The sequence below is a fragment of the Antennarius striatus genome, chromosome 3, assembly GCF_040054535.1.
Source record: "Antennarius striatus isolate MH-2024 chromosome 3, ASM4005453v1, whole genome shotgun sequence".
NCBI lineage: Eukaryota > Metazoa > Chordata > Actinopteri > Lophiiformes > Antennariidae > Antennarius > Antennarius striatus.
In genome coordinates this window covers 15170766-15193037 of record NC_090778.1, presented here as the reverse complement: position 1 = coordinate 15193037, position 22272 = coordinate 15170766, and the positions used below count along the sequence as shown (strand labels likewise).

Genomic DNA, 22272 nt, shown 5'->3' with positions numbered 1-22272 from the left:
TGCAGGGGGTCCCCTAGTTCCGAAGCACAGGCTCGGAGGAGTCTTGGGGAGACCTTATCCGGTCCAGCCGCCTTACAGGGACGGAGCCTCCTCAGCGTTGTCGACAGCACACCCTAACATATGTTCTGTGATCTATTGTGGTTAACATAATTGATGATTAACAAGACAACATTAAGATGATAAAATATTAATGCAATGAAACAGCAGCAGCATTCAGTACAGTATGTAAAGACGTCTCAATGAATATCAGACACATAGCGCAATGTTGATAACAATATACAGCGACAAACATAACAATCACAATGTTAACACTTCGTTAAAAGTGACGGAAAAAGTATCACCCAATAAGTGGAAGGTCAAAAGGTCATAGAAATTCTTCAAATACGGTAATACATAAGTATTTCAAGCTTGCACAAGAGCAGAAGAAGGATGACAAAGACTTAGTTGCACATACCAGTTGGATCGAACTATGAAAAACGATGGGGGAAAAATTGAATTGAATGACCTGTGTCTGACTCAAGGGGGTTTTATTTATCGTCTTATCAAAGAGTTTCTCATTTGTTTCGGAAATCTTGTTATTGAATTCATTAAATTCCTCAGGATGATACAATTTTATGAAAAGGGTTTTTGTTCTTTCAAGTGACGCAACGAGACATTCAAGAGATTTTTCATGGGAGCCCCCGTTAACCGAATACCTGCGGGTACCGACTGCTCTCTAACAGTCACACAACACATTTCACAGTCTCACAACAGTCACAGGAAATTGTTCCTGTTTGTTGGTGCCTTCCTGGAATCTTCTTATTCTGTTGCTTAATTCTTTTTGACAAGTGTTTTATTGATTGTTTGGTCTGTGTTTTTACAATAAACAAGGTTTGGTCCAGAAACATCTCAAATATTGTTGCTTTGCAGAGACATGTTTCTTGGTTTTCCATGGCGGTCGCATATGTTCTGTTACTGCAGTGTATCATCATTATCAACAGCACTGTTTTGTTTCTGTTCAAATATGAGTTACACAACGAACCTATGGTTTGACAAACAGAACATGCATGTAAAAGCCATTAATTACATTTACTGCAGCTCAGCTTTGTGTAACACTGGTTAATATGTATATTCTCCATTCATCTCCTGTTCAGACAAGTCTGATTGGGAGCGGTGTTTACCACATTTTCCAGCTCCACTCCTACCCTTCAAACAAACCTTTGCTCCACATGGGTCATACACTCAAACTGACAGTCACACAATAGGTTGATGTGTTTTATTGTTCCCGACTTCATACATGAATTCACATGTTCACATCACGAGTTTATGATGCTCTCTATTATTTGTAACTGTCTCTCTTTGCAAATTTTTCTTGTATTTTTGTATCACCCATATGGGAAAAAAGTGTAATTGTTTGAGTCATCACGAGCACGATTGGTTCATCTTTACCTGAGCTGTCAACATAGTGTCAGTTTGTGTATATTGCGAATAATGCTAATTGTAACAATAGCCTGCTAAAGTTTATTCACAAACACAATGCGTGAAATTAAAGAAATTGAAGTGCAATGTTGAAAGGTTACATCAGGTTACATTTTCATCAGTATAATAGCAAAATGATTTTTAAATTATATGGCACAGAGCATCAGTGCCAATTCTGCTTCAAATAACAACCGTACTGGGGTTTGTGAAAGGTTTAATTGCTGTCAGAGAGTAATTTGTGTTGTATTTTTCATAACACCCAGTAAGTCGATGGATGTTTGGAAACACCTGTGTAGTGGCAGGGTGAACATGGATCAAAGTTTGGATTGTAAGGAGTTGATGGAAAACCAGACAGTAAACATTTGTTTCAGGAAAAGTAAAATAGGGAAAACAAAAAGTAAATCCTGGTTGAAAAAATGAAACAAAGAATATATTCTATAATATACTCTCATCAGTGTCATGTTTTGATTGATTGATTGATTGATTATGGTGTTTTCCTTTGGAAATGTTGAGCTGTTTGATTTTCACTTTCTACACGTGGTTTCTACGTTACAGTCTGAATGGACACTTGAAAATTTAAAACCTTGTAAACCAACCTGCACCAAATATTTGCTGCCATCTCGTGGCAAAACAGGAAGGATATGCGAATTTCTGTTCCTTTTTTTTTTTTTTTGGTTATTACTTCATCTACAAAATATTTCTATGACTGAAGTTTATCGACACATAAATCCATGACTAAAACATAAGAAGACTGTAGGTTGTGTCCTCTGAGCAGTATCACAATATTTTGGATGTTCCATGCAGAAAACTTGCTGGGGTGTCATTATGACCAAACCCTTCTCACTCTGTTATAAAATTTTATGTACCGTTATATGTAGGGAAAATGTTTGGTCACTCTAAAAATAAAAGCAATCCCAAATGACTTTGCCATTCTTAAACTAATCTATCCAGATAAAAAGACAGCAAGATTGGGAATAAATTGGCTTGAATCAATCGCTGTCAAACAGCATGGATGCAGTACTTCAAGCTCATGGAAATCATCATTTAAGATATTAAATATGGATCTCACAACACCACTACTTAATTCACTGATGTGATGGAACGTGTTTTTATATTTGAAGTACATTATTTGTCCCAATTGTCACATTGACACACACACATACACACACACACACGCACCACAAACAGGAAACAGACCTCAAATTTCAAACTACTGTAAATACTGTGAAGCACGATGCCGATGCTGCACATGATGTCCAGCAATGCCCTCTTAACAGAGGAGAATAGCATCAGTGATGTGGAAAAAGTCAGTGAGTCGGTGAGTGTGAGAGTGAAGGTTTCCTAGAGTCAGCAGTAACTAATTGTTTGCAGATAACAGGACACATGTGTTCTGAATCCTGGTGAATGTGTATGGAATACTTTCCAACACTGGTTACTGTACAATAGTTGTATATTTGCCTTTTATTTATTTTTTATTTTTTTTGCAACAGCTGAGTACTCAGTGCAGAACTATTTAAATTAAAACAAATTTAAAATCCTACTGGACCGAGTATGTCCATCAGCTGGTCATCAGCGCGCAGCCCCGCCCACACACACACACACACACACACACACACACACACACACACACACACACACACACACACACACACACACACACACACACACACACACACACACACACACACACACACACACAAACATGGCGGCCTCTGTTTCTCCGCTTCGCTCCTCCTTCAGGATCTGCAGCCCGCTGCGGCTGCACCATGACCGCTGCCGCTCCAAACTGCGGACGCACAGAAAATGCGAGAGCCAGCGGAGACACGTCCACCAGTCGGCCACCAGGTAACCGGCAGCCCGTCTGAACAGCTCCGTCCGTTTCTCTTTTGACGGACGGAGCTGCGGTGGGATGCGTGGCGCGTTATCCGCGTGAAGGCGTTGCGTGTCGTGACGCGTCGGAGGATGATGACTGACAGCTGGGCTCACCGGTCATGGCGCAGAGACGGTCCGGTGGACGCGCCTCAAGATACGTGTGGTCAAACCGACCGCCGCTGACGTCCATCCAGTGGTGTTACGTAACTCACCGCAGTGACTCACCGCTGCGCCGGTGCCTCACTTTACACCGGTGCCTCACTTTACACCGGTGCCTCACTTTACACCGGTGCCTCACTTTACACCGGTGCCTCACTTTACACCGGTGCCTCGCTTTTCACACCGATAGCATCGGGGTATTTTTAAAATTCTCAGGTCACAGGTTTCTCGTTTATTATAGTATTATCCAAAACAAAGTCATTATTAGATAATTTTTTTAAAAAGTAACGTCATCCACCGTTACTCCTTTGCGTTACATTTGTAAAATCATACCTTAAAAAAAAAAAAAAAGTGAATACAGTACATGGATTCTCATTGGGGCCAAAAAATGTATTTCACAACCTCTTATTTATGAGTTAAGTAACACTCAAAGGATTTAAAAAAAAAAAAAAAAAGTATCTCCTTTTTGGTGCTATGCAGAAAACATTTACATGTGTTTTGAAATCTGTTGTACATCCAGGGTTTTGTAGTAACTCTTAATAAACGGTTTATTCACAGTTGACAAAATATCTGAGAGTTTTGGTTTTTAGCATTTTTTTTTAAAGAAATAGGCAAAATGCTTTCTTCCTACTAATCTTAATGAAAGCTTTAAACAGCTATTACTATTGGAGAAACAATGATATAAGACAGATTGCAGTGGCGTGTTAGTGAGGAGGCCGTTTACCAGGGGGGTGAATACTCACATTCAGCAATGACGCGTCTACGACAGTGTTGAGTAGCTAGAGACTCAACGATAGACCCCCATCTGTAATGACCCAGACCATCCACCCACGGCAGCTCAGAGACAGGTTTGGGCTGGCCAGGCGACACAAGCCCCTGTCACCCATTGGCTGGTACAAGCCACGCTTTGGTGATGGAATGCAGTTGCATGGATTCTGTGTGTTCCCACTTTCTGAGGTAGAACAACTACACAGTTCTGGATTGGCCAACAATGACCCCAAACCTAAACCTTACTGTTCATAATCAATGTTAATTACTGTACATTAATAGACTCATGATGCTGTATTTGAAATAAATTCTGTTTTACTGCTTTGCGACTGGTGACTTTCTGATTTCCCCCTCTAGACATGCTGCGGTGGTGATTTCAGGGGCAGAGCTGGCTCGTCAGCTCCACAGAGAGATCCAACGTGACGTGGAGGAGCTGGTAGCTCAGGGCAACATGAGACCACACCTAGGAGTGATCTTAGTGGGGGACAACCCAGCTAGCCGTACCTACGTTAGAAACAAGACCCGGGCAGCCAGCATACTGGGTCAGATATCATTTTGCATTCTATCTTGTATTGCATGTATTCACCATCAATGTAGATGAATGATCTACATACTGCATCGCACATTTTGCAAAGAGATGCACATGGATGAAATATTTTGAAGCGAAAGTAATGCAGTGTTAAAAATGCAAACTAACTATGGTGTCTCCAGGTATTTCCAGTGACACGGTGGTGAAGCCCAGCTCAGTCTCCCAGGAGGAGTTGTTGGTGCTGATCGACCAGATGAACCGTGACTGGAGGGTCAGCGGATTGTTAGTGCAGCTGCCACTTCCTGGTAAACACAGCCGCCACAGCTGTAACCGAGTGTCCCTCACTGACATGAAAGATAACAGAATGAGTTGTCCTGTACATCTATTGATGGAGCTATTGAGTGAATTGTAAAACATTATATATAAATAGATTTACGTCAATTCAATTGACTTTACATCATAAATATTATCAATGCCATTATCACTGAATGTTTGTCCTGTTCCCTGTCCTCTTTAGAGCACATAAACGAGCGAGCGGTATGTAATGCCATCGCTCCAGAGAAGGATGTGGATGGCTTCCATATTGTGAATATTGGTAAACTGTGTCTAGACCAGAGATCCATGGTCCCTGCCACACCTGCTGCTGTCTGGGAGATCATCAAAAGAGCACGTAAACCCAGAAAACTTATTGATATTGTTGTTGTAATTTGACTTTCTTTTTTTTTGTGTTTGTGTTTTTCTGATTTTAATTGTGTTGCAAGCAAATAATCCCATAGGTGGCACTGAAAATCTATTCAATTGGAATTAAAGACAATATTAGTTTTCCTAAAGGACATATTCAGTCCTACTTTATTACATATTATTGTTTTAAACAATCCTAGTGTCACCAGACAGAACCATTTTAATAGTTTCAATATACCGCATATGTAGAACTCACCCGGGCTGGAGTTTGTAGAAGCGGGTCTTTTGATTGGGAAATATAATGACATAAAAATGATTGAGAAACAAATATATATTGTATATAAAAATGCCTTTAATGTAATTACACTGTCATGTTAGACATTATCAACATTTATTTAGGTGGAGAATTCTTTTTGGACGTATCCTGTCGTCTATGGAGTATGTCTGTCTCCTTGATGAAGACTTGATGCTCATTTGCTTCAGTCTCACCTGACTGTGCTTCTATAGTAATTTATGTAATTTATTTATTATTCAAAGCCCTGTGGGTCTTACTGGCTCTGTAAGTTCATCCTACATTAATGCAACCTCAGCACATGATATCTTTACTTAATTACTGTATATGTGAGTTTATTTGTCAGGCACAATCCCAGACAACATGCTAACAGGTTGCAATAAAATGATGTGTTGCTTTCTTTACCGAGAAACAATTAAAAGAGCATATGAGAGAGTAAAGGAGTTAAGACAGGCTCTGGGTGGTCAGGAGGTGCTTCCAGATGATTGGACAACTACAGCTAATGTGATCAGGGAGACAGGTAGGAGAGTACTTGGTGTGTCATCTGGAAGGAAAGTAGATAAGGAGACTTGGTGGTGGAATGAGGAGGTACAGGAGTGTATACAGAGAAAGGGGTTAGCTAAGAGGAAGTGGGACACTGAGAGGACTGAGGAGAGTTGACAGGAGTACAGGGAGATGCAGTGTAAGGTGAAGGTAGAGGTAGCAAAGGCCAAACAAGAAGCTTATGATGACTTGTATGCTAGGTTGGCCAGTAAGGAGGGAGAGACTGATTTATACCGGTTGGCAAGACAGAGAGATAGAGATGGGAAGGACGTGCAGCAGGTTAGGGTGATTAAGGATAGGGATGGAAGTCTACTGACAGGTGCCAGTAGTGTGATGGGAAGATGGAAAGAGTACTTTGAAGATTTGATTAACGTAGAAAATGAGAGAGAACAAAGACTAGAAGAGGTGACTGCTGTGGACCAAGAAGTAGCAAATATTATTCAGAATGAAGTGAGGAGGGCACTGAAGAGGATGAAGAGTGGAAAGGCAGTTGGTCCTGATGATATACCTGTAGAGGTTTGGAAGTGTCTAGGAGAGGTGGCAGTAGAGTTTCTGACTGGGTTGTTCAACAGGATCTTAGATAGTGAGAAGATGCCTGAGGAATGGAGGAGAAGTTTGCTGGTGCCCATTTTTAAGAACAAGGGAGACGTACAGAGTTGTGGCAACTACAGAGGAATAAAGCTGATGAGCCATACAATGAAGTTATGGGAAAGAGTAGTTGAAGCTAGACTAAGGGCAGAAGTGAACATTTGTGAGCAGCAGTATGGTTTCATGCCAAAAAAGAGTACTACAGATGCAGTATTTGCTTTGAGGATGTTGATAGAGAAGTACAGAGAAGGCCAGAGGGAGCTGCATTGTGTTTTTGTAGATCTGGAGAAAGCTTATGACAGGGAGCCCAGAGAGGAACTGTGGTATTATATGAGGAAGTCTGGAGTGACAGAAGTATGTTAGAGCGGTGCAGGACATGTATGTGGACTGTAAGACAGTGGTGAGGTGTGCTGTAGGTGTGACAAAGGAGTTCAAGGTGGAGGTGGACTGCATCAGGGATCAGCTCTGAGCCCCTTCTTGTTCGCTATGGTGATGGACAGGCTGACAGACGAGGTTAGACAGGAATCTCCATGGACTATGATGTTTGCAGATGACATTGTGATCTGCAGTGAGAGCAGGGAACAGGTGGAGGAGAAGCTAGAGAGGTGGAAGTTTGTCCTGGAAAGGAGAGGAATGAAGGTTAGCCGCAGTAAGACTGAGTACATGTGTGTGAATGAGAGGGACCCAAGTGGAAGAGTGAGGTCACAGGGAGAAGAGATCAAGAATGTGGAGGATTTTAAGTACTTAGGATCAACAGTCCAGAGCAATGGAGAGTGTGGAAAAGAGGTGAAGAAGTGTGTACAGGCAGGATGGAAGGGGTGGAGGAAAGTGTCAGGTGTGATGTGTGATAGAAAGAGTTTCAGCTAAAATGAAAGGAAAGGTGTACAAAACTGTGGTGAGACCAGCGATGTTGTTTGGTCTAGAGACAGTGTCACTGAGGAAAAGACAGGAGACAGAGCTGGAGGTAGCAGAGATGAAGATGCTGAGGTTCTCTTTGGGAGTGACCAGGATGGATAGGATCAGGAATGAGTACATCAGAGGGACAGCACATGTTAGAGGTTTTGGGGATAAAGTCAGAGAGTCCAGACTGAGATGGTTTGGACATGTCCAGAGGAGAGATAGTGAATATATTGGTAGAAGGATGCTGAGTTTTGAACTACCAGGCAGGAGGCCTAGAGGAAGACCAAAGAGGAGGTTTATGGATGTAGTGAAAGAGGACATGAAGGTAGTTGGTGTGAGAGAAGAGGATGCAGAAGACAGGGTTAGATGGAGGCAATTGATTCGCTGTGGCAACCCCTGAAGGGAAAAGCCGAAAGGAAAACAAGAAGAATAATTAAAAGAGCATATGATGACTACCAGTAGTGACATTCTGATATAAAACAAACCGAACTAACTAACTCTGGTGAGACTCTTTTGAATGTACAACTGTCCTCTCATATTTGGACCATGAGATGGAGCCAAACCATAATTTGTCATTCCGTCCTGCACTTTATGTCTGTAGAAGTTTGGCTTTATATGCTGACACAAATCCATAAGTAAATATGTATTTGAAAAGTCAGTCTCCAAAACCACATAACATGGACATCATTATTTCAATTACTGTTAAAAAAATATTATTCATTTTCAGATGAGATAGAAACCTTACTGAGTCGCAAAAAAGCAGTTCTTAACATGAGCTAAACATGAAACTAAGTTAAAAGTTGGAAAAAGTTACATTAAGAAAATGAAGTGAGTACAGTAGTGTCAAATGCTGTATGGTGAATAGTTTTAAATGCTGTGTGGTTGTAGGATATGGAGTCTGTCTGTATTTAGAAAAACCATGCAGGAATTGAGGAATGCTAAATGTAAAAAATTAATGCTATGACAAAATTGGCCAATCTTTGGAGTCTTGGCCTTGTACTTGATAGTGTGAGAGCAGTCCTTGATAGCGTTTGAGGGTTTTTATGTGTGGTGTGACTGATAATTATTAGGGTCACACCGATTCTCTGTGGGTTTCCCTCTTTGGGTTAGCAGGAACTCTTAATATCTGCAGAACTTCAGGTTTCACAAAATGCTTGCTATTCACATACCAGTGTGTTCAGGTGTCCTTGGGATGCGTAGTTGTTGTCTCCTGTAAGAATTGGTTGAAAACGGTATGATGAAGGTTTTTCTCTCTCGCTCCGCACTAGATGGACACAAAACTGAACTATTTGGACAAGGATGGTTCAAATATTTTTCTAAGACAATAAACAAAACATTATTTTGGCATATAAATGCCTGAAATTGTATGTTAACCATTAATAATTGATATTGTACTCTTGTAATATTAATAATTACATCCTGCTTCAAAGCAGTCAGTGTTTGTGTGTTCGTTCGTCCGTTAATATGTTCACCAAATATCTTCACAACTGTTGCAGATGTAAAGATGAAACAAAAAGCACATTACTTGGGCAGCAAAGGGGATGAAAATGAGATGATGACCTTGACCTTGGGTCTAAATTTCAACTTTTGTACACTCAGGAACCGTATAAGATAGAAAGACGAGGGAGATGGCCAGTGTGAGTAAAACCGTAGATCAAAGCTAGTGCTGTGATTAATGACAGTAGGTCAGAGCACTATCTATGATCTTTGACCTATGCAAGTAGGTCAGGGTAAAATTTTGAATTCAGGGTGTCGCAGGGTTTTGCAGTCTGCGACTGCCTTGGTTCTAGTTAAAGGCTTTGATCCACTTTCTCCTCGGTCCTTTGAATGACTGAAGAAGGACAACATTTTCAGGAGGACATTAAAACGACTTTTATTAATCAGTGTTGTAATATGTAAACATGTTGATTTGGGGAGCTGAAACAAAGGGCTGTTGTAACACAGAAAATATTTACCAAACATGAAGAATTTGATAATGAAGTGAATGAATAAAATCGATATAGATGATCAACATTTTATTGCAGATTTGAGAGACTGTTTTGTGGTTGACAACAAAAATGTACAGGATTCACATTTTATGCAGATTTATAAATGTATCACCCCGTTGTATACAAATCTAACTTCCCACAATGATTCACTTTAACTGACTTATTGTTGTCTGATATGTTATGGGTGAAATGTCACAGGCGTGACATTGTGGTGCCAGACTGTGGTGCGGCTAGTGTAACAACTTCACTTCACATGCCTGTTTGATCAGTCACGTTCACCTTTGTCTCAACTGATGACTATAGTCAATAAAAAAAAGTTTTATTAAAATTATACTCCCTAAAAAAATGTGTGTGTTATTACAGGCATTGATACAGTGGGAAAGAACGTGTTGGTGGCCGGTCGCTCCAAAAATGTTGGAATGCCCATTGCAATGTTGCTGCACACTGATCACAACCATGAACGCCCCGGTGGTAAGTGTGTGTGTCCTTATCTGTGTGTGTGTGTGTGTGTGTGTGTGTGTGTGTGTGTGTGTGTGTGTGTGTGTGTGTGTTTTATCTGTACCTGTTAGGTGAGTCAGCAACATGATTAGAGTACTTCTCTTCGTAGAGGCAAAATGTTACACCATACTGGCTTTACGTGATAGGTATTTGATATTCGATACCGAAAGCTCTTGTCAAATGAAGTCTTCAAAGTGAACCGTAAATGCTGATGCATATCCCACAGAGTTCAAAGACGAAGAAAAAACAGGGAGTGTAAAGGAAAAGCCCTAAAAGGAGGGAACATCTATCATTGTTCCTTGTTGGCAGACGGAAACACTGTCCTTATAAGGATACAAGAAGGAAGGGAGGCGTCATTAGAATAAACTTCTGTGGAAATGCTTGTTGGACAAAGGAACAAGATATCTCAACAATGCAGGTTAAATCTATACAAAGGTTTAAACACCACAGTGGTAGTTATATATATGCACCTGTTTTGTTTAATGTACAGTACATATTTTAATTCCATGGCGTTTTCCCTTTGTTAAGATGTCACTGAGAAAAAAAGGGACAAAAATGTAAAAGAGGATGGAGGTCATAATGCTGTATTTTATGATACCTGTTGGCTGAACATGATGCATCTTATTTTTAGGATAAGTGAAACTTGTGTGAGGAAGAAAAACCTCAAACCTCATTGGGCATCACCTTATAGAATCTCAACCCATATTTTATTACATCAGAATACGTGCGTGCTGAAATCTTTGGTGTTATGTTATGCTGGTCTTTTCAAAATGAGTTTGTGTTAGGTGAAACTGAATGAACAGGAAATGAAAAAATGAAAAAACGAACCCCCCACCACGCACCTCGCCCGCACCCCCCCCCCCCTACACGTGCACCATTAGGTATGTGAGTCAGGTATGAACCTGTTGAGGTTTGCATGCTGTGACTTGCCATTCCTTCCCTCTAATTCTTATCTTCCTTGTGTGATTCTTTTCTCTCTCCACACCTACATCCATGGCCTCTGGTGACTGCGCAGTATGTCGTCTTTTGCTTCCATTGTGCAGTTAGTCATTATGACACGTGTAATTGTTCCACTACCACCTGCCATGTAGTTCACTGGAAAACGCATCATTAAATTGTTGCAGAGAATTTCAAGGTCACGTGTAATTAAAAAAAAAAAAAGTAAGCACACAACTTTTCTAGTGTGACTTTCCCTTTACCCCTATTGGTACTCAATCGATGCAGATAGAATAAAGTATATTTTAGATGTCATTTTAGTTGTTTTTAATGTGTTTAATCTTAAGACTTATCTCATTAACATTACAGCATGCGTCTTTAAGAATTTACCGCAGCGTGAAAAGACAGACTAATACAATAGGAACCGTTGCACCATCATAGGTTTGGTCAAAATTGGGTGTAACTTTCCTGGTCACAGGTGTGATATCAAATCAGAAGATATCATTTCAGTCAGTTGACGTAATTATTGAAATACATTAAAATAAATTATTAAGTTTGAATTCTATATAAGAACTGCTCCCTTGTGAATCTTTCAGATTCAGATTCACGTTTCATAGGCAGTCTGATAGCTGTTTAATTGTTTTTGAGAAATTTACTTGTATTTCTGAAAGGAATTGTTATTGTATAGAACAACAATAGAATAGAGAACATGTATAATAGGTAAAAGTAGCCAGATTCAGCACTGATCTTATTAGCTAGTTGAAAATATTCTTCAGCGGTTTTTTAACATTATCACAGCATTTCCTCAACTCAGTTATCTTCATGGATCACTAAATTCCCACAAGATGACTAAAAGACAAATTCTTCTGTACCTTCCTGGCATCTCCAAAGTGACAACATCAGATATCAGAGATTTACACAACTGAGTAAAAAGGGAATTATCTTTGACTCAGATGATCATTAAAGCCTGTCTAGCCAACACAAACTGAAACACGTTTTCTTCTCAGCATAAAATATAATGACTGGGCTGGGGAGCCAAATCTGCTTGGTCACTAAACTTAATGTTTGAATTTGTTTTTCCTCTCAAAGGCGAAGTATTCCTGTTACAATGATTTTTTTTTCATTTTGGATAATTTGGAGAATCTCCTTTCATATGCTTGCTATAATAAATTAATTTCCATTACATTGTATTCTATATTTATTACTTGTGGATAATCCAGAAGGCAGAAACATTTTATTTCCTGGCATGATTCTGCTTTTTCTCCCTTCAAGTTCAAGCATATTCATTTTCAGTTTTGGAAATGGCAGTAAGTAAGAAGTAAGTAAGGAGTTAGTAAGAAGTTCCAAAATGTATGTTTGTAAATTATCATGAGTGACCAGATATTTGTGGATTTTATGAATTCTCATTTCTTCATACGTCATGTTGCTTCAAAGTGAATTCAAACACATCTTACAAAATGTGGCAGAAGTTATTTCCAAGAAACCATCCTTAGGTTGGACTTTTTTTTTTTTGGGATGTGTGAATTGCTTTCTTTCAGGTGACGCCACAGTGACTATTGCCCACAGATGTACACCGAGGGAACAACTGAAGAAGCTGACTAGCTTGGCTGACATCATTATTGCAGCAGCAGGTGATTACAGCACCCACACACAGACCATTTATGACTACTTTGATGCACCTGACACATCCATTCAGATGGTTAAGGGCCAGGCCTAGTTCCTCCTTCGTAGCCATACCCTTTGTTTCTGGATGCCCATCCCTTTTTTACGTGGTCCTCTCGGGAGGGAGGTAGTGGTTGAAATCATTCACTCCAGGAATTTGCGCCACTCATCACAGTCATCAGTTGATGACTTACGTTATGGTTATGATAATAAATCACATGCATTTACACATTGGCAAACGGGGACAATGGTCATGTCGCCCACTCCCACAGCAGTTTGGCAGCATATTCCTTCTCAGCTGGAAACTAGATTAGATATCAGATTTGCTCAGTCAAACCTGCATGAGATTAGTGTGGATAATTATTGTTTTGTTATAATGTGTGTATTTCCACAATCCAATTACATATTCATCTGCATCTACATTAAACTGATATTCCTTTTAAATATTTCTGAATGTTTTTGGATAAGATACATTTATACACTTCTTTTTCCAGTAACAGTAGCCTCTGTTTAAAAGGCCATTCTGGGATTTTCTACCATTACCATCTATCCCTTTAGAGCAGTGGTTCTTAACCTGAGTTTGATCGAACCCTTGGGGGTTCGGTGAGTTGGTCTCAGGGGTTCGGCGGAGACAGAGGTCAAGACAAAACACCTGACACATCGTGTTGGGTGCTTTTGCCGAACATATACGAATCACTGTGTACGTTTGACACATTGTGTCAATTCGTGATGACACCCCCCCCTTAGCCATCACTAGCTGCAGGTGATCATGCTACATTGATTAGTCTACCTGTGCTACAGGGGATTTTGCACACTCAGGAGTCGATTTATGCCTGTCATGATGGTACGTCATCTGATTGCTTTCTTAATTTAATTCATAGTAACTATGTTGAGCAAAAAAAGAAAGTGGTCGGACAAATATGTGCAACGGGCAGCCGTTGCACATATTCGTCCGCTGATTCAAGATCGGCGGTTCGATTCCCGCTCCCGCTGAGTCATTTGTCGTTGTGTCCTTGAGCAAGACACTTTACCCTCCTTGCCTCCAGTGGGGCACTCACTGGTGTGTGAATGTGTGTGATTGTTCTGGTGGCCAGATTGGCAGCTACGCCTCCGTCAGTCTGCCCCAGGGCAGCTGTGGCTACACATGTAGTTTACCATCACCAAGTATGAATGAGGAGTGAATGAATAATGGATCCGATGTAAAGTGTCCTTGAGTGTCCAGAAAAGCGCTATATAAATCTAATCCATTGTTATAATTATTATTAACGTGAATTTACATGTACTGTATTACAGAACGTGATGGGAGTCAACGTTCTGCATGATTTGCATTCTCAAATCGAGCAACTCTAGTCTTGCACTGGCAAAAATAAAGGAATACCTCCTTAAGCTGCATGCAAAACAAAAGAAACAAACTTTGCTGTGAAAATGACATAAGAGTAGCACTTGCCAAAGTGAAGCCACGCATATCTGAACTGAGGCCTGTACCATAAAGCTTGATGAACCTAGCCGGGCTTCCTCTTACTTATCTGGCTTCACTTACCGAGACATCCGCCCTCAAGATTTTCTGTACCATAAAGCCGGCTATCAACTCACTAATTCAATTCAGGCTTGTCCAGTCTAGATCTGTACGTGCTCACATAAAAAGGGCGGAGTTTGCTGCATGCGACCAATCACAAACATGCAACAAACCGGCCCGAGCCGCATATTTCACAACAGAGGAGCAAACAATAATAATTAATAAATACGAGCAATACAAATCAATAATCCAGGAAAAAAGCAACACAGTTGCAGCTGCCAAACGGCGCAAGGATCACTTGCAAAAGATCACCGACTGTCAATGCGGAAGTTAATGCCGTTATAATATTACTTCCCCACTATGACTGCATTTGTATATCTGACTACAGTAACATTTGTGTGTTCCATAAATGTATGTGTGTACGACATTTTTCATTATGGCATGTGATTGTAGCCCCCGCGACTTTATGAATAGCTCTACATACTGTGTTCTTCCCGAGGTTTTCGGCATCGCCAGCAGAATACATAAAAGTACCTATGAATGAATGAATCAATCCATGATTTACTTGAACAAATAATTGATTAATGGCATTTTATCTGTGGATTGCTTGTAACCCATCAGACATGGGATTTAAGGACATCATAATAATTACGAACATCACTTAAGAAATATATTAACTGTGGCAAAGAACCTCAGTGCAATGCACACTGCACGACTGTCAGCGCGTGGTCGCTGTGCGTTACATTACTGATGTAAGGCTCCAGCAGCTGACAGATGTAATGTAACCCCTCTCCCCAAAACCTCTACCTTTCGTACAGTGATAGTTAAGGCAATTCGAACGGATTACAGCGATCTCTAAATATTCTCTCGCGCCTGAGCGCTCTTCGCACAAGCTGTGCACCAAGATCCACCGGGTTCTCATAAAACAGACAGCCCATTTTCCAAGAGAACTGTTTGGTCATTAGGTGGGGCTGTTATACCCGCTGAGCTCTGATTGGTCAGTAGGTGGGGCTGTTATACCTGCTGAGCTTTGATTGGTCAGTAGGTGGGGCTGTTATACCTGCTGAGCTCTTATCCTGAACTTATCCTGCGCCGGAGCAGGTTAGGTTTTCAGCATAGGTTACCGCGACAACGTAGCCTGATAGAAAGTCAGCCACCTTTATGGTACCGAAAAGCCAGGGTTAAGCGGTAATCCAGCTTTCTGGTACAGGCCTCTGGTCTCTCAATAACAACAGCAGACGTTACACTGATTTGCAGGTAGGTCATTTCATGTGAGTTCATGCACTTGTCTTGGTTTTGTTCTTTGAAAAAGGTGACGTTAATGCACAATTCATTAAATACACCATAGTGAAACATATACTTATGCCCTAAATTAAAAATTTAGGGCATAAAAAAAATATATATATATATATATATATATATATATATTTATTTTTTTTTATTATTTTATTTTTTATTTTTATTTTTTACTAAAGAAGGGTTAGGTGAGTGAGCATATGAAACCGGCAGGGTTCGGTACGTCCAACAAGGTTAAGAACCACTGCTTTAGAGTCTGTAAACCAAAGCACTCCATTTGTACGGTCGTCTGAAGGACTAGGTGGACACTACCTCTTGATTCCCTAGAGACATGGAATGCCTTACCCAGCACAGAAGCACGCCCAACACAGGGGTAGGGGCAGTGGCCAAGGGGGATTGGGCCTAAAATCCACAAATACGTTTTTTTCTTATCTGTATTGCTATTTATCTGGATTGATCTGAAAGGTTTTTTTGCACTGACAGTCATCACAGTACTAACCTCACAATGGTGGAACTTCCATTTTTGACAATTACATAGAAAAAATCTGTAGTCAAAAAAGTTTATATGAGTGAATTTCTTTTCCTAAACTTTTTTCCAAGCACAGATGGAGATTAACACATATTATATTACACATGTTACATTTTATAATGAAAAGGCTACTGTTGGGAAGCTAACACTGTTTATGTCATAATTATTACCTTGACAGGGAAAGTGCTGACAGATAAATTTACAGAACTCATTATGATTTCTTACTCTCTGATAGAATGTCTGTGATAGATACAATATTGTCTTGAGTTTAGGGAACTGCTTCTGTTATAGAAGGATAAGAAAATTAATCAAATGGAACTTCAGATCAGAGAATCTTCAATTGTTTTCTCTGGTCTCTGATTTTATTGTATAGAATTAGAAACCGATAACAGACATTTCATCTTGAATGGCAAGTTATAGTAATTACAAGAGATGTGTTTCTTCTATTGTGTAAGTGCATTTAAAAAAAACCATTTAATTATTATTGAAATAAATTATTAAATACAAATTAACTGAAGTTCTAAAATATAGTACATAAAAATAAAACAAGCCTCATTCCAGTCCAACTGGCTAATGTAGCAACAGCCAAAGAAAGTAGAAAATGGTCCTGTGATCCTCTCCTTAAAATGTTTAATAGGGGTGCATAATAGAAGACATAAGGACCACGGATAAGTTTGGGGCACTTTTAAATAGGGTGTATTTAGACATACAGCAGCTGTGTGAAATTAATTAAAAAGAGTGCAATATGGCACCTTTAAGGATACACATTCATCTTGGAATAGCCAGGATTTTGTTAAACAGAATAAATCTATGTAATAATCTGATATAATTAATGGTGCAAAACTGATTTTTTTGAACAACATTTTTGCCTTTTTGACCTTTAGTTTCCAATTGAGGTTTCATGTTGAAGTAAAGGCATGAGCCCAAAGGTGAACTGCATGGTTGATTCAAAATCAAATCAACATTGGAGTAATCTTTCTTTTCACTCACACTAACTGAAAATTCTACATGTGTACATGATTATTATCCATTAGAGGCCCACATATTTTCAAAAATGATTCCTTTCTTGTCTTTTTTTCTTCCCTTTTTTTCTTTTTACAAATTTTACTTGAAAGAAAATGATTTTTCTTAAGGCTCACTGTTTGCCATTTCATCAAGTTGGAAATGCCATAGACGTATTTGTGTGGCCAGAAAAGATTGTGAAAGTGCTTACTAGCCTTTACTTGAAGTGCCTATCTGACCCTAAATAATCAAGACTGACATGCAGCAGTTTATTCGTTCCTCCGCGCCAACTGCAGTCATGCATGAACGTTTTTATGAGCAAACAATAGTGATCCGTGGCACCTGGAATGTGAGATAATAAATCAAAGCCAGGGAGGAATATGTGTTGAAAGATTGAAGTAACAGAAAATGCCAGAGGGGATGCTTTGTTGTAATGCTTTTACAATAAAGGCTTTGTTATTCTTTCCTGATGACGAAAAGCAATAGTAATAAGGAACGGTATCGCCCCTGATCATCTCTACCCCTATGGTCCCACATCCGGTTCTCAGGAACTCTTTTCACATCTTTTGGCAGTCATCATGAATTTGAGTGCATTCCTTAAGATAAGATAAACCTTATTTGTCCCACAGTGGGGAAATTTCAGAATTTAATTGTTATAAATGAAGCTAGTCAGACATGGGAGTCAGGCTATAGTGTAGGATTAGTGGGTGTTAGCAGTGGAATTTTTCAGTTCACTGTGGTTTTAAATTATTGTTTGACACATGTGATCCAGAGGTGAATAGCTGTTATGGCCATGATGAGTTCAGATTGACAGCAATCTGGCAGCCAACTTCAACATTAAAAAGCAATGCCCAACTAAACTACTGACTATAATTTGAAGGAGATGGGAGGGATAGATGGTTTTCCCTGTGGAACCTGCAGAACCTGTCTCCGTCCTGATGTCGGTTATGTACTGTGGGTTAGTGGTTGAGGTAGGAGCATCACAGATCATCATGGTGGCGATGAGTACCAGTTACTGTAAGATCGTCTTAACCTTAGTATCCAACCTGTAGAGCGCCACAATTCAGAGACCAAGAAATGTGGTTTTGAAATAAATGTTGTTTTTTAATTAAACATCATTTAAACATAATAACCAACTTCCTTTGTGTCCCAGATGTCCAGGTGCTTCCAACACCTCCCTGTATTATATTTGATTCATGGGGCCACAAGCAGACTAATTTAACTGTGATATATCAGTGGGATGTGGCGGAGCAGCAGAAGCTCTCAATCAATGTGGCGATGTGATGGACATTATTGTCTTTCCTTGGTTTCTTTGTTTAGGTGTTCCTGGACTGATCACAGCGGATATGGTGAAAGAGGGTTCAGCTGTTATTGATGTGGGCATAAACCGGATCCAGGACCCCAAGACGGGGAAAATAAAGCTTATCGGTGATGTGGACTTTGAGGGTAAATAACGATACTTTGATTTAGGCATAGAAGAGTTTGCAAAGGTGAAATCATACTATTGAAAATTACATCTGTGATTTAATTGGGATCTGTTTGTTTGTTTGGCAAAGGGTTATCTTTCATGTTAAGTGATGAAACTGCTCATTTCCTATTCCTATCTGTCACTGAAAATGTCCACACTCACCACAGGAATGCTAATTCAACTGAAACACACACCACAACTTTTCGTAACAGCAACACATAAATAAAGTAAATTTCATTTCACAAAAATAAAGTATTGAACAGAGACAGACCTAAGTCTGTTTGACATTTGTTTGACTCGTTGCAGGAGTGAAGGAGAAGGCAGGTTTCATCACACCTGTTCCTGGAGGTGTGGGTCCGATGACGGTCGCCATGCTGATGAAGAACACTGTGACTGCTGCCAGAAACGCACTGATGCATTAAAAACACTCAATACGAGGATGTTTGTTTTATTGAATGCTAATCGGTTCTTAAAATTTACACAAACACACACATACATACACACACACACATGTTTGACACGTTTTTTTTAAAACTCCATGAGCATAAGACTCCATACCTGCTGGGAAGTGCACTTGATTCATATTTTGCTTATATTATGAATTAATTCATTCATTTTCTAAACCCACTTCTTCCTCTGTCAGGGGTCGCAGGGCACTGCAGTCTATCCCAGCCGACTGGGGGCATAAGGCAGGGTACACTCCCACTGCGCCACCGTGCCACCTAATGCTATGAATTTTGCTCTTTTATTTATTTATGTTGGGATTTTTTTTCCAGAGTTAAATATTTATGAATTAAATTAATATTTTTTACTGAAGTTGTTTTGATTCATCTTTGAACATCCAGATTCACTGGAAAATGAATATTGAATAAAAATAACAATCCTGTGCCAATCCTGCCGTTCCTCCTTTTTCTTTTTACTTCAAAAGAGGAAAGCATTGCTGACATTGTTCTCATTGTGAATTATGGATCTTAAAGGCATTCTGTACACAACTGATTAGTTACTGATTGTAAACACTTGAATCAGAAGCCTGTCCTGCACCACCTGCTCAAGGAAGACCGGTTGTGCTTTGATTGCAAGTGATACAAAGGTGTGAGACGGGGCGGGTGCATCTCTGATTTATCTCAGCCCATTCAATTAATTGGGTACTTGCGTGGATTTACAGCCTTCCAAAGAGGACGCCGTTTCGAGGTAGTTATGGCGGATCACATTCCCACACTGCTATCATCAATCACTCGAAGTTGTCTGTGCATGCAGGGATCCGGTGTAAATAAAGGAAATGATGTAAATGGACCTTTGGAAGGAAATGGTTGACATATTTTTTTTAAAAAGTGTCTGGTTCATTGATTGGCTGAGACCATTTTTTCAGCAGTTGAGAAGGAGGATATAAACTCAGCAGCTGAGTGCTGCACTGATCACACTGAATCTGCTGGGGGAGCTGAGAGAATATCAGGAGTCGATCCAACAGAAGATGTTGACACAAAGACAGAAACGCCTGGAGAATTGTAAGTTGTTCTCTCTGTTGTGTCGCATTTATTATTAAACCCGGCTTGTAGTTACACGACTGAAATGTGTTGGCAATGTGATGTTGTTTATTATGTAGCAGGCATGGTGATCATACCCAATAAGCATTCAAATAAATCAGCATTTCTAAAAGTTTTGTCATTACATTGTAATACAATCCTCCTTTTTTTTTTTTAATCTTCCAGTACTGTCAGCTGTCCTTCTCCTCACCGCAGCAGGACTATCACCAACGCTGGCTGACAACCTGCAGACCACCGCAGCCCCTGAGTCACACTTCAATACCAGCCAAACAGTCAGCAGTAAGTACCGTCAATATGAGGTTTTGTGTCAGCGTGAGTGCACTGAATGGTGGAAGTGTTATATGAGCTACCTGGCTGAGATCTAGGCACTGTTTTTGCTGAAATGTGAAACTCTCTACATATGTCCATCTCTCCATCTGTCTCTCTCTGCTTTTACAGGAAATGTGGAAAAACCTGTGGTTTTGCGTTCACACACAACCTGTGGAAGTGAACATGCAAACTACTGTGAAAACGGTGGACAGTGCATGTATCCCCAAGACAGCGACAAACCTTTCTGCATGTAAGAAGTCTTTTATGCTCTATACCTACAGTAAATACAGTACCTCTTTATATATACACCCTATGGGCTCTCTGTAGATCCTGTGAATAATGTTTCAGTTCATATTTTCATGTTCATGTTGGTTCGTGTTCACCTTTGGAATGCACTCACGTACTTGTTTGTCTGGTCTGTAGCTGCACATCCTCATACAGTGGAGCTCGCTGCCATTTCTTTAGCATCTCTGAAACCAGGAGTCCAGCTGAGTTGGAGAAACTGATTGCCATCGGTTTTGGGGTGGTCATGTTCTTATTTTTCCTGGCCTTCATGATTTACTGCTTTGCCAACAAAAGGTGAGACCCTGCATATTGCTCCACTTATGTGAAGTAATATGGACATGTACATATTGCATAGTGTTATAGATTAAAAATCTTAAGAAATTTGAAGTGAAAATTCTTGGAAACTGCTGCACTAAATTTTAAGGGATCACTCACTAATTCGTGCATATTTGTCTGGTATTTCATCAAACTACTAAACTTTTATTTTTCTGTCATGAAATTACCAAATTTTCCCCAGAGATTAGATTATAAAAATGGACAAGCCGGGAGAAATGGAGTATTACAACTTCATGGCTTCTGTACATGTTTTTTGGAAAAGAACAGTTGTTAAAAATACAATAAGTGAATGAAGTTCTCATCATCTTCTTTTGCAGGTGTACAAAATCAACACTGCTCATCAAATCTGCACCGTCTGAGTCCTTGGTGTGACCCCCGAGTCCTTGGTGTGACCCCGGAGTCCTTGGTGTGACCCATGTGACTCACTCGTCATCATCATCTTTATCATTGCCGACACCATTTTTAATGACTGCTTGATAAAATTTAAATAATAATTTTTCATCAGATTGTTTCAACACCACTGACCGCTGTTCATAAAGCATTGACTAGGCTGGAGGAAAGAGTAAAGCGTGTCTGACCAACTGGAGCTGTTCATGTTCAGATATTTCTCACCATATTGTGAAAGAATGAGCAAAACAAATGTGACTATTTATTCTAAAACTGCAACTTATGTATTTAAAATGTTATGTTTATTTATTTTTGTAATAAATATTTGAAAAGCAATAAATATATTTCTTGAAATTTCTGGGGAAGAGATTCATCAACGCACATACACACACACACACACACACACACACACACACACACACACACACACACACACACACACACACACTCAAAATACTTTATTTTGAAAACAGTCATAAACCTTTTAAACACTTTTATCTGAAGCCTATCGTATTACACTATATTACACTATATTATATACTTCTACCACATTTTCAGACATTTCAGTATACTTGTACTTTCTAAAAACATCTCATATATTTTAATAGATATGTAAAAGTTATTGTAAAATATCCAAGACTATATTAAATAATCTTAACCTTCACATCAGCGAAATGTTTTTAATTGATATGTCAATTATTTAGGACTGGAATGCAAAAACTACTT

General features: G+C 39.7%; 2 protein-coding genes across 2 annotated transcripts; both read left to right on the top strand.

Moving 5' to 3' along the window:
• Positions 1-3130: 3130 nt before the first annotated feature.
• LOC137592434 (bifunctional methylenetetrahydrofolate dehydrogenase/cyclohydrolase 2, mitochondrial-like) lies at positions 3131-19553 on the top strand. Its single transcript, XM_068310602.1, has 8 exons — positions 3131-3303; positions 4615-4799; positions 4969-5091; positions 5304-5456; positions 10142-10249; positions 12751-12843; positions 18538-18663; positions 18992-19553. Exons 1-8 carry the CDS (start codon positions 3161-3163, stop codon positions 19105-19107), a joined length of 1047 nt encoding a protein of 348 aa, XP_068166703.1. The 5' UTR covers positions 3131-3160; the 3' UTR covers positions 19108-19553.
• Positions 19554-20031: 478 nt separating this feature from the next.
• LOC137592433 (epigen-like) lies at positions 20032-21875 on the top strand. The gene is made up of 5 exons (XM_068310601.1): positions 20032-20190; positions 20395-20508; positions 20668-20788; positions 20962-21117; positions 21477-21875. Exons 1-5 carry the CDS (start codon positions 20157-20159, stop codon positions 21529-21531), a joined length of 480 nt encoding a protein of 159 aa, XP_068166702.1. The 5' UTR covers positions 20032-20156; the 3' UTR covers positions 21532-21875.
• Positions 21876-22272: the final 397 nt, after the last annotated feature.

What these genes read in the sequence shown, in the direction of transcription:
- LOC137592433 (XM_068310601.1), top strand. Translation starts at nt 20,157, where the DNA reads ATGTTGACACAAAGACAGAAACGCCTGGAGAATT. An exon ending in TACCAGCCAAACAGTCAGCA is followed by an intron (nt 20,509 to 20,667) that starts GTAAGTACCGTC and finishes CTGCTTTTACAG; the next exon opens with GAAATGTGGAAAAACCTGTG. An exon ending in TACTGCTTTGCCAACAAAAG is followed by an intron (nt 21,118 to 21,476) that starts GTGAGACCCTGC and finishes CTTCTTTTGCAG; the next exon opens with GTGTACAAAATCAACACTGC.
- LOC137592434 (XM_068310602.1), top strand. Translation starts at nt 3,161, where the DNA reads ATGGCGGCCTCTGTTTCTCCGCTTCGCTCCTCCTTCAGGATCTGCAGC. An exon ending in GTCCACCAGTCGGCCACCAG is followed by an intron (nt 3,304 to 4,614) that starts GTAACCGGCAGC and finishes TTCCCCCTCTAG; the next exon opens with ACATGCTGCGGTGGTGATTT. An exon ending in AGTGCAGCTGCCACTTCCTG is followed by an intron (nt 5,092 to 5,303) that starts GTAAACACAGCC and finishes TGTCCTCTTTAG; the next exon opens with AGCACATAAACGAGCGAGCG.